The 12,820-nt window shown below is 35.4% G+C and overlaps 1 protein-coding gene across 2 annotated transcripts in view; it reads right to left on the reverse strand.

Moving 5' to 3' along the window:
* The window catches only part of Cdh18 (cadherin 18), a 357,410-nt gene that overhangs the window by 86,106 nt on the left and 258,484 nt on the right, over positions 1-12,820 (reverse strand). For both annotated transcript variants that reach the window (XM_004641813.2, XM_012517046.2), the window contains exon 5: positions 8,635-8,822. In XM_004641813.2, coding sequence (XP_004641870.1) covers positions 8,635-8,822 — 188 coding nt within the window. The remainder of the gene's footprint in view (positions 1-8,634; positions 8,823-12,820) is intronic.

Consider the following 12,820-nt stretch of genomic DNA (forward strand, 5'->3'; position numbering starts at 1 on the left):
TATATATATTCGCTATATGTTTCGATCATACCTCTGATCCAACCGAGTCAATTTTCCTAAGCCTACTTTAAGTGGGAGTTGGGGGAGACATTGTGGAGGGACATTTTATATCCAAACCAGTAATGTATGATTTCCATGTGTGTTTGTTTTCCTAGCACTTCTGTCAGAGCTTGTCATTCTTTCTTTCGTTTGAGAAGTCTCAATGGAAAAGTTTGTTGTTTCAGAGATTTTATTATTTCTCAGTTGAATATGATTTTTGTATTCTGAAATTTTCCCATTAATTCGGAACTGTTTGTGCATTAAAACATTCCATCTGTATAATTTTGGCTTTGGGGATTTGATTGGGAAAAACAGTACTATTTAGTATTGCTAAGTATTGCACAGACTCACAAAAGATACAGTTTCTGACTATAGACATTAGTTTATACCAACTTCTAATTAATTATATCGTTAAATTCATATTTTAATTCTGTTCTGTCATAGGCTGAAATTCATAAAATAGTCTCTTTTTTTCCCACTCTCATTCTAGAAAAATCTCTTCATATATGTTACAATTATTTCTTTGAAAGTATCTTGCTTAATATTGTCTGTAGATATTTTAAATTCATAATACATTTATAGTGCATTGCTAACCTTAGGACTTATTTGAAAGTGTTGTTTTCTCTTTTTATTTGTCTATTTTGGTTAAGATTCCAGTATAATGGACATTAATGTTTTTTCTCTTTATTTATATTCATGCTGTGTCTTATTTAATCTTAATTCCTTCATTTTATATATCACTGGTTTTATGGTATGAAATTCTCATAATTGTTTTAGAGGTTTATATATTTTTGTAAGAAGATCTATTCATATAAAATTAATTAATATTCTTAACTTGTATTGATGGTATTAACAAATATTAATGCCATATATCGTTAAAATACAGTAGAATATTTTAATATTTTATCATATGATAGTAATTATTCTTTTACTGAAAGTTTTACCTTTGTATTATTAATCATCCTAATATAATTAGTATAGATGACTTCTGACTTCTATCCTTTATTCTTTCAAAAACAATAACCCAAAAAGTGTCTTTCACTTAAAAATCTTATTTCTTTACCAAATGGGTAAATTTCTACATATTGTGGGGTACGTGTGTTCCACAGTCTGAGCTCCCTCTGTGTTCTTGAGCCAGTGGTGCCCACTTGTCATTTTCCTATGGTATCCACACTTCTTGGAGAGATGATGCATTTCTCGAAACAGTGTCCTAGGTTTTTCCATCTTCAAAATTGTTTTTCTATAACCATCTACTGCAAAAACAATGTGACTGAGTATAAAATCTTGGCTCAATTTGTTGAGTATGTACTAGTCTGGGACTCACACGTGTCACCAACCACTGCCTAAGACAGGAACTGGGCCTTATGCTGTCCAGCCTTCCAATGACGGGGAAGGTAGAGTTGGGGTGATGTGCATGCTCCCTGACCCAAGCCAGACACAGTCTCCTCAGGGACACAGTCATTTCTTGCCATTTTATATAAAAAGAAAAGGGGACCTGTGGGAGACCAATGCTTGGCCTCATACCACAGACTGCTGCATTTGATCTGTTGTCTTGTGACCTTCCCAGAGCTAAGCTTCTGTTTCCCCTCCAAGCCATTTCCCAGAAGTCACATGCCTGATCTCCACCCTAGAGACCAGCCCCTCAGTGCCTAGCGACCTGATGACGTGTGATCACTCCTCCCTCTTCTTCCTCACTTCCTGTAAATTCGCTGAGACTTCCTTGAATAAAAAGGGCTTGATCAGAACCTTTATCTATCCTCCATTTCTCATGTCTCCTGTCCCTACTTCATCCCCACTTCCCTTCCAGGGTCCTCGTTGACTAACCCATGGGGCGGGTCACTAGTCATTATTCCAAAATGCACAATTGATGTTTTAAAATAATCTCTCATAGAAATATTTACATAATCTCCCATTTTTGAAAACTCTTTTATAGCTGAGTTCATAACAGTTTTACTATCAACACTTGGTATCACGTATTATAATAATATTTTGTGTCTCCCATGTTTCCCCAAGAGAAAAAATATATCCCATTTATCTTCATAATTTGTGTATCTGGAAAAATTCCTAGTACAAAGAGGATGACTAATAGCTTTCTTCAGCCTCAAATTTGGTTTTACTCAGGGTTAAGGAAATGCTATTGAATTGAAGGATAAAATTTCAATATTTTTCAAATATATGAATATCCTAAACAATGAATTTTGATAACTCATCTAGTCATTACAAACTTTCTAGAATGTTTATCTGTCCCAATTTTGTACTTGAGGAAACTGAGGAACATAAAAGTCCAGCAATTCACAAAGGCAACCCAAAAGTGATGTGCTTGGAGTACAATCACCATTGTTTACTAGTAGATACTGTGCTCTTCCATGCTGGATTATGCTGCCAGAAACCTATTTTAACAAACTAAGTATTGCAATACAGCATTTCAGTTATATTCATACTAAAAATAGACTTTTATTGACATATACGGTCCTCATTAATAATAGCTGCGCTCATGCATCATCTTTCCAAGTTCTCACTTTTACATTAATAAGATCACTAAATGTACCCACCGGAACTCAGAGTTATCCTTTGGTCCTGTGAGAAATGTTCACCCTGACATCACTTTAACTTTCCCAGGCTAATAGGCTTCTCTTACTCTTCTTTAGCTTTTGCTCAACATCCTAATTTATATAGCTCACTGTCAACGACTTGACCTCAATTTTTATCTCAGGCTTTACTTTCTTAATTTCTCCCTATTACTTTTAGTAATTATTTCCTTTTCCCCATTATAAAATAGTATATTTGCCTCTTTGATATTAATCAATTTCATATGACTGGAGTGAGCTGTCGGTTTCCACATCAATCATTTCCAAGCTCATTCTACATATTTAAGTTTTTTTGTTTCTCATCAGTCACCACTACTATTCCTTAAATTATCCAGTGTTTTCCTTCATGGAATGATATAAACAACATGATTACAGTGTTACTGAAAAAACCTCAGTAGCAAGCTGTTCTATAATTCGATCCTTTTTTGGAGTTAAGGATGACTTAAATTCTTTACTCATAAGTTAAAAGTGACCTTTACATCCTCCTCTTTATCTCAATTTCTGTGTTGTAGCATCCTTCACGACATCTGAACTGGGCTGGGTTGTTAGCAGCAAGTACTTATTAATTATAAGTTTGCTATCAATGTTTTTATATGATGTTTTAGTCATGAAAGTTATTGCCAAATCCTCCAAGAGTGGCTGACATTATTCATTTTTCCTGAAAACATGTATTTTCAATAATCGCACGTGTCAAAACAAGGAAACAGGGTAAATTTAAATGGTGATTTTTCTAATTTGACATTTTTAGTCTGATACAGTTAGAGTATTTTTAGGAGTCTTTTTGGGATGCTGGAAATTCTCAAGAAACCAGACCACATGCATACGCCTTCTTCCTGTAGATGTGCAGAGGAGTTTACACTAATTCGCTGTGTATAATTCTTTTGATATTGATACAAATAATATTATACTTTTGCTTATGTTAGTTGAATATGAGGAACAAATACAAAGGTCTTCATTGTAAGTAGTATATAATAGTATTTATGAAGTTTATTTCTATAACACGGTTTGCATAAGGGTTATATATTACATTATACAAGTATTTACATGGTCACAAATATGGCTATTTGTATGTATTCACATGGCTGTTATATGTGAATAATTAAATGAATCTACATGTATGAATGACTACCAAGGGCCATGGGCGTGTAGACAAAACTCATCAGGATGTTCTGGAGAGCCCTAGTTTCTAAGCAGTGCACTCTTTTATTGCAGGAATGTTTGTGCTGAAAATGATCAGCATTCCATATGATGTCAGAAGATAGGTCTACCCACCTCGGAATCATGCAAACAGATATGATTACAAAGAGTGAGATGAAAGTGGCTCGGTAGCAGTGCTCTGACAAAGCTCATTAGAATGAGACTGAGTCATATCAGTGAATCTCGGGCTCTTTTTCTGTAGTGCTTAGAAAAGTAAAACAGCGCTTCAGATACCAGAATCTTAGACACGAATAAAGGGCCCCAAGGAGGTGTTTGAATCCATGAAATCTGATGTTTAGATTTTATACCTTATTAGAATCAGCGTATTAGTGCTACAATATATAAAACAAAGTTAGTTCAAGAAGATTTGTGAAGGAAGTCTATGGAAAGGCTATAGGTACTTAATAATTTTTAACTTGAATGCTGAAGGATTAAAAACACAGCTTTCTGTTAGAGAGGAGAAAGGGAAGGAGGTCCGCAAGAAAGAGCAGCGCCTATGCATGCGAAGAAATGCGCACACAGCATTCTGCCCTGTCCAGCTTCTGGGTGCAGTGAATAGCACGTCTGTAGGCAAGGGCTTGGTGAGCCATTTTCACCACACTTTATCTCCTTTATAATCACCTCATGAAGCACTGACAAAGAGAAAACCGAAGCTTCAAGGGTGTGAGACATCCTAGGTCCCAAGGAGGAGTGCGATGCATCCTCTTACGGTAGGCAACCCGTGTTCTACACTCGATGTTGGCCTGAAGGACAGGCTTACCCTTTGCCTGGATAAAATTGACAATCATTGTAGAAACAGTTGAATTAAAGCCGATAGAAGGAGAGTGACAAATGGTACTTGCTAGCAATGGTGAGAGCAAATAGGATTAGATCCTTGAATTTAAAAAAAAAAGTTAAGACAGTTACAGAGTGTGACTTTATCTTGGAATCCTAAAAGGAGATTTTGCAAGAGGCTGCTGAAGAGAAACATCAGCTAGTTACAGGGTGCACGTCAAAGGAAGGAGCATGTCAACTTGTGTTCATCCTTATCTTTTTCTCACTTTTCCACCCGGTCAGGCTCCATTAAACAATGGATAGAAGTTATCAAAGTGAATTTGCAATGTGCCACTTCATGCATGAGTGAATTCCACTTGGCAAATTTTGATGAAGGAATGATAGGGGCAGGAGGGTGCAAAAGTTCCTGCTAGCAGATCCATACAGCAGTGCTGATCTTGATCTTTAAAGACATATGCTTTTATGCCTTGCTGACTAAGGTGAACTGCGTTAGACATTAAAGAAGAAACAAGCTTTTACAAACTATAAAATCCATTCCTGCCATCACAGTCTGTAATTACTGAAGGCTAAAAGACACCCAATTATACAATTTACTTGCCAAATTGCAATTATTTGCAATGTAAAACATACAGGAGTGAAATAACTTCAAAATTTTGATAATCTGAAGGATCTAAAATTTATATGAATGCACAAGTAGCTCAATTCAGATTTTAAAAGCCTATACTGTATTAAGATAATTCAGGACAAAGTAATGAAAGATAATTTGAACTGATTGTCCATATTATTTCAGCGTATCATCACTACGGTTCGCCAGACTGAAACAGTTTTTTTTTTTTTTTTTTTTTTTTTTGGAAATGCCAACTGTGTGTATGCAAGCAGAATGAAGTTAAATATGCCCGCAAACACACATCATTTTGTCTTGTTTTACAGACAAAATCAGTTTAAAAACCAGAAAAAAAAAGGAAGTAAGATCTCTTCATGGTCCTCAAATCTTTTCTTTTCATGTATTTTAGTGCGGGGTCTACATGTCTCACTATGTAGATCAGACATGTAATGATCTTCCTGTTTTCAGCCCCCCAAGCACTGGGATTACAGGCACACACCACCATGCCCAGTGGCAATCGCTGTCTCAGTGCGCCCTGGGAGAAGGGCCCGCGTGGGATGATGGCAATTGAACTCAGGCCCCTGCATCTGTCTAAGCAGGCACTTCAGTCTGCTGAGCTAACTGGTCAGCCCTTAATCCTCAAATCTTATACTTTAGCTCATGATTGTAGACAAATGGTCCACATCATGTCAACTTTTTGCAAATAGATTCCTTCTTAATTTCATAAAGATGATAAGGTTCAGCACAGATAGATACCTGTCAACACACACATCCCTCTTACAGATTGCTGCAGTCTCATCCACACCCAACAGCTTCCCTCTCCTCTCATCTAGCTGTCTTGGCAAAGGCGACGAGGTGCTGGTTCCCCTCATCCGCGATCAAGGCTCCGATCGGGACCATCCCTACCCCAATGCATTCCTTAAATCTGCTCTCTATTGACCCTTTATCCTTCTACAAGGGAATTTTTTTAGTCTCTTAAAATATTCTGTTCTTGGGCTCACCAGAGAGCTCAGTGGACTAAAGCGCCTGCTGAGGCAGAGCAAAGTGGCCAGGTTGTGATCCCCTGCAGGCCACGCCGGCCTTGCCCCCAGGGCGCCCTAAGACTAGGCGTGGTGGTGTGTGCCTGTAATCCCAGCACTTGGGAGGCTGAAAACAGGAGGATCACTACAGTCCAACCTGTGTAGTGCGACCCTGTAGAACCCGTACTAAATGCATTTTAAAAATTCATTTTTAATATACCTATTTACTTGCTTTATGAATTTTACCCCGATATTACTAATAATCTCCTCTGAGAAGGAGGTATTATTTAGCTTTTTCTCTTTTATTCTCTATCACACAATAGTAGTCAATTTTAATTTGATACAAAATTATTGCAATGAGAAAAATTAATTCTGTTAATACAACACAGACTAAAAAGTGTGTGAAGCACAACAGATAATTAGCTAGAAAAATAAATAAAGGGATTCACTTCAAGCGCTGCACCGGTGTGTTCCTCACGGCGGCTGCCCACACAGGGGCAGAGATCTGGAGAGCAGGCGCTGCAGCAGCTAGCTCAGCCCCAGCCTCCTGCTACAGAGAGATGAGTCTCGAGTTTATTGTGATCCCAGCTGAAATCTGAATGGATATTAGCACTGGAACATAATGCAGACAGAAGAATGGCGCTTAAAACCCCTTTTTTCTAATTGTCTGTGTTTCAAAATACATTTACAACGACTTGCCCATTAGGAACAGCACATACTCCAAAAGCAAAAGGCAAAACTTTTGCTCCTAATGAGAGTCTTATAAATAGTAAAGAATGAGAAAAAAGTTAATAGCTCCACCACAACTCTCCTCCCGGCTCATGATTATCAAGCTAAACACTGTCTCTGTTGCACATTAGCCAACACACTGAACATTTCTATACTAGTTAGAAAATTATCCTCATGTTTCTCAAATTAGTTCAACGTAGAATAATGGCCACAAAAGTGTTACCACTTGTTCGGTCTGTTACCTGAATATTCTTAAAATCTGCTGCACGAATATAAATTTGCTGAAGACACAGAAGATGGGTTGGACATTAAATTATATATGTATTTGGAGGAAGTTGGAATAAAAATTACGTAACATGAGGAAAAGGAAGAAAAGGAAATGAATCAAGCACAGTTAGGATATTTGGAAATCAAAGAAATAGAGGACGGGGGCCGCCCTCTGAAGAGGACAGGAACTCTGAAGGGCATTGTGAAACATAGACATCATTTAGGCATTTATTTTATTTCAAGTAGTTTCATGTAGTTAACAGTTCTCTTTCTATTGAATTCTAAAAATAATAACATATAAAGTGCTAGGGTAATACAATAATAAAATTTAATACAACACACTTGGTTTGCATCTTCAATTTTTGTGCAAGTTTCTCAACGTGGCGTATGAACTGTTGTATTCCTTGCTACTCTGTCCCATCAGTGCTTTAAAAAATAACGTGAACATGCCATTATTGTCATTTAAAAGATGTATAGATTTTTATTTTTTATATTTTTCTGATGTATAAATTTTTCAAACCAGAACTATATACCTTTTAAAATAAAATTTTCTATAAAATTTTGCAGTAATTCTGTTGTTATATAGAATGCTTTATAAATGATAAAAACCTTTTTTCTAAGGTTATTTACAGTGTTTCGTTTTAATGTCAACAGTGCCAGTATTTTGTCCTCATTGTTGTAGCTGAGTCACCAGAGAGGTATCCTGAGATATGCAGTTCTTTTACGCAGGGAGACGCAGCACACTTGGCCTTTGACTGGTGCATCTGGACACTGCAGGAAGATTTGGGTAGTGACCAAGTACAAGCAAACAGGAGGAGAAACAGCTAGTGCTAAGAGTCAGAAGCTGACTGTCCTGAGGGAGAGAGCAAAGAACAAAGAACAGAGCCTGAGGAAGCTGCCCCTTGTGATTCCCGCAAGCTGGGGACAAGGTGACAGATTCTGGAGGCTGCGCCCTGTCTGTCCTTTGTTCCTTCACCTGGGAAGTCACCAACTAGAGACAGTAAACTTAGGAGTTTGGTGAATGCGGCCTCCTTATATCACATTAGCTATGCACGTTCCTTAGCCTGTTTGTAGCCCTCAATAAATGTGAGAAGTTTCAGTGGCTCCAGGCTCACTTGAGATAGAGCTCAGTGAGGCCTCTGAAGCTATCTTCCCCTCCTGTCTTTCTCTGACTGATAATGTACAAGAGAATCATATTCCCAGTATATTAAAGCTCAAGTCTTCTAGGCTTAGCAAATCCCATTTCCTGACAGAGGCTATGAGACTGAGATATAACTGTAGTAAAGTGTACATTTAAAGAGAATATATTTCAAAATTTTATAGGTGTGACAACATGGGGTATTTATATTTCTGCAGAGTTTTCATTCCTGCTAAGATTGGTGAGTTAGTTGAGTCAAGAAAACAATGTTCTTTTTACCTTCTTTAAGGAAAGGATCCCTTCCCTGGTGTCTTTGTCAGTGGAGATGGAAAATATCCCAATGCCGTCCCCATTTATGATGGAATAAGTCATGTCAGCATTTGAGCCGGTGTCCGCATCGTTTGCCTTGATTTTCCCAACCGCAGAACCAACTTGAGCTGACTCAGGAACATACAATTGATAGTGCTCTGTAAAGAATACCACATTAAACAAGTTCAACACTGGCAACATTCATATCATGAAAACCATGAAAGAAAAAGATGGTGTATATCTAGTTCTAGTCAAGTGAATATTATACTAGTGAATGAATGAAATGGATTCGTTTAGACTTAAAATATTAGTTTAATATGTAGGTAAAGAATGTCAGATTCATGTAAATTTAAAGATACATTGAGTATGTTAAGAATATTTTATATTCCTGAATTAAAATATTTTATTAACATTTCACATGTAACAGAAATACAAAATGAAATTTCTAGTATTATACTGAACAAAAATTGAATTATCAAGGATCTCCCTCCACAGAGCATGATAAGAAAATTTGCAAACTTGGAACTACACAAAAAAAGGTAGAAAATGAACACCTACAAAAATAGGTTATTTTAAAATTAGTGAACTATAAAATCCACCATCATTGTGTTATATTCATAAATATGAAACCCTATGAAAAAATTTCCTGATAATGTTTATTGAAAGTTTTATTATAAGCATTTAGAAATACATATCAAAAAGCACAATAATCATATTTTAACTACTGTACTGGAAAGTTAAAAACAAATTTATTGAAGCATTTTGTTATAGCATAATTAAAAATAACATCATAATTAACAGGAATTTTGAATTAAAATATAATTTGATGTAAAATTTGTAGCCAATATTAAATTAATAGTAATTCAACATTGTACAATGATAAATTTAGACTCTAAGTTAATGGATCTACAACTTGCATGAAAATAATTTTCCTTTGTTAAATTTTTGTTGGGTGCAGTGTGATACAAACTAAAAGTATATGTGTTGAATGTCTGGAATGTTATTTTCTTCCAATTATGGTGAGAACAATTGACATAAGACAAGTTCTTTACACACATTTATGTGTAAAACACAATATTGTTTTTATGAGCACGTTTTTCATGAGAACTAAAAGATTCATGTCTGAAATTTTATATCAATTGCTTAGAAAATCACTCTCTTTCCATCCCTGACCACCATGATTCTCTTCTTTGATTTTATGTATTTAACTATTAGATTACCCATCAAATTGTGATCATGTAGCATTGAGCTCTGTGATTTCCTAAATTCACTCCAAGTAATATTTACCATGTTAATTCATGATGTTGGATATTTCAATATTTCCTACATTTTAAAGCCTAAGAGATACTTTATTCCATTAGGTAACAACTGTTTTCTATCCACTCATCCACCCACTCGTTCAGGGTACTTGACCTTTGGGGCCTTTTTGTGCTTCCATATAAATTGCACAATCATTGGTTTCTGTTCCTGTAAAATTACATTTAAGATTTGGGGCTGGACTTCAACTGAATCTATAGAATGGGAACATAATGTAGACATTTTATGGTAATCATTCAGATATCATCGTATGTTCTGCTTAAAACAGCAAAAGGATTTCAACTAAATTGAAGGTCAAAGTGAGGATGTTCATTCTGTACCCACTGCTAAACTTAGATTTTCTAAAGTAAGTACCAATTAAAATACACACAAAATATATGAAATAGAATTGAATGAAATTTTGTGTGTTTTCATATTTTATAATACAGTATTTATCATACTGTACCTCTCTAAGGACTACTGAAACAAAATAAAAGAAATACAGGAAAAAAAAAACCCCAGAACTGTTTTTCTTGCCTCTTTTTCATAAGTATGGGAGACATTACCTGACAAAGTAGACTCATCACCAATCAGAGAAACAATCAGTGTTTTTGTTACTTTTATTTTAGTTTTCTGATCTCCACCAACATAGGAAATCCGACGCAGCACACTTCTGTGACATATGTGGTCCTTGGGACTTAACCATATGGTTTTGTTGTGATGGATCAGTCATACTGAAAAAAATTTCTATTCTTCTTGGTAAAGTGAGATTAGGAGAATCAATCTTTTATGGACCTACAATTTTTAAGTCACCCTGGATTGGTGAAGTGGGCACAACTGACTCATCTTTCCTATAAACTACTGCATTCCCTTGAAATGCGTGTACTGAGACCAGGAAAGAAATTTGATCTCTTCTGTGGAAAAGCTGTGGACTGTTTGAAGAGGCAGAAGCAAATGACGATCTTTCTAAAATTAATAATAAAAACCCAGATATAAGGTAATGAAATTGATGTCAGAGAATACTTCTACTGATTTACACTGAGCCAGAAAATACCAAGATGGACCAGTGAAGTTTTACATAACCGAGAACGCTGTCTTTTAAAGAGGAATTACAGACATAGGAAAGTCAGCTATCACAAATGCTCCAAACATACTGAGGTAGAGAAGCTAGCAGTATTCAAAGTCACTGGATGCTGTGGTTATTAAGATCCAAGCAAGTGAAATTTTCACACGTATATTTAATTTCAATCTAAGAAAGATAAAAAAAATCCTTCTCTGTGTGCATCTATTGATGTGGCTTCAAAATCTAATTAGATTGTGAAGATCTAATAGATCTAATAGAAAATAGATCTAATAAAAAATAAATAGGATTAGTGGAAAAGTTCAAAATCATCTTGAGAGACATTATCATGTATCTTTTAAAAGCTGAGAAATAAAAATGCTCTAAGGATATGTAGAACTGAAAGAGTGGAATCAGTAAACTTCATCTAATTTGCTTGTGTAGAATTCAAGCAGCTGCACAATATACCTTCTTTCCAAACAAGTAACAACCCTTATTTAAATCAAGTACATAGTGAAAAAACACTCAAGTTGCAAATATATGCCTTTAACCATAATATAATAATATCTTTTGGGAATAAGCTGGAGATCTCAATTCTCTTGAATTAAGGTATACGCTTCAGATTTTGATGATTCAAAAACGTTTGCTTAATTATTCAGGTGAAGCATGGAGAAATTAGCCAAATCTAATGCACAGTATATAGATGTGGCTGACTGAAAATGTAAGTAAGAAATTTAGAGCAATAGTTTTTCTTCTAATATAATTTGCTATCAACAAAATCACAGCAGTATTTCCAATAGTGATGGTTTTTTTAAATCACTAACTTGTACACCAAGCTGAGTAAAGTCATGATGTGTGGTACCCTTCTGGAAAATACCACTGCCTTGAATTGGTGAGACAGAATATGCCAATATTTTACAGCAAGCTTTCAATCAGAGGTCACAAGTGGGCTTAAATCCCTGTATTAAAATTTTCAGTAATTTTAAGTTCGTTGAAAGTTTGTTAGACAATCAAGTTTCTACTGTTTATTTTGTGATTTGAGGCATGTGGTTATTCTTCACAACTCTTCTTATTTACTGGGATATTTTTAAAAATGCCAAGGATTTAATTTGGAATACAGAAAATTTACAAACTTTTTGAAATATTTACCTTTACATGAGTATACCTCATTCACAATTGCAAATATCAGTGATGTTTTGTATACATTGGGACTTTTTGTTCAATAAGCATAACACTGAGAACACAGTAAAAAGTAGAAATGAAAAGGACAAGGAGTTTTAAAAAGTCGAATAGATCTACTTCTATGAAAGGACTACTACCATGGACTGTACACCTTGAGATACTTTTCTCGGGAAATGAACAGGACATTAATTTATACTGCGAGCAAAGACTCAGGTCATAGTTTAGATGATTTTTATGCAACCTGAGTTTACTTCCTCTCCTATTACTTTCCAGCCTTGATATTGGTATCTCCTCAAATTGAGTAGTGGTTGTCTTCTTAGTTAGGGTACATTACCTGCTATTCTTTCGTGCCACTATTTCACTGTCTTTTTTTAAGAGAATGAAAAAAATCACAAGAAAGAAACACTAGAAAAACTACAGAATTTCACTAAACAAAATAATAGGAATTCAACAATGGTTGTTATAGTTTATAAGTTGTCTTCAAATTAGTTGCTTAGATCACCAGATATAAGCATGCAAAATTGGTAAAGAAGTTATAAGAAATTAAAAACAAAAAGAACATAAAAAATAAATATTAACTGCTCCTTTCAATAGATGAGCAGAAAATAGCAGCACAAA

The sequence above is a fragment of the Octodon degus genome, unplaced genomic scaffold (assembly GCF_000260255.1).
Source record: "Octodon degus isolate 3935 unplaced genomic scaffold, OctDeg1.0 scaffold00143, whole genome shotgun sequence".
Lineage (NCBI taxonomy): Eukaryota > Metazoa > Chordata > Mammalia > Rodentia > Octodontidae > Octodon > Octodon degus.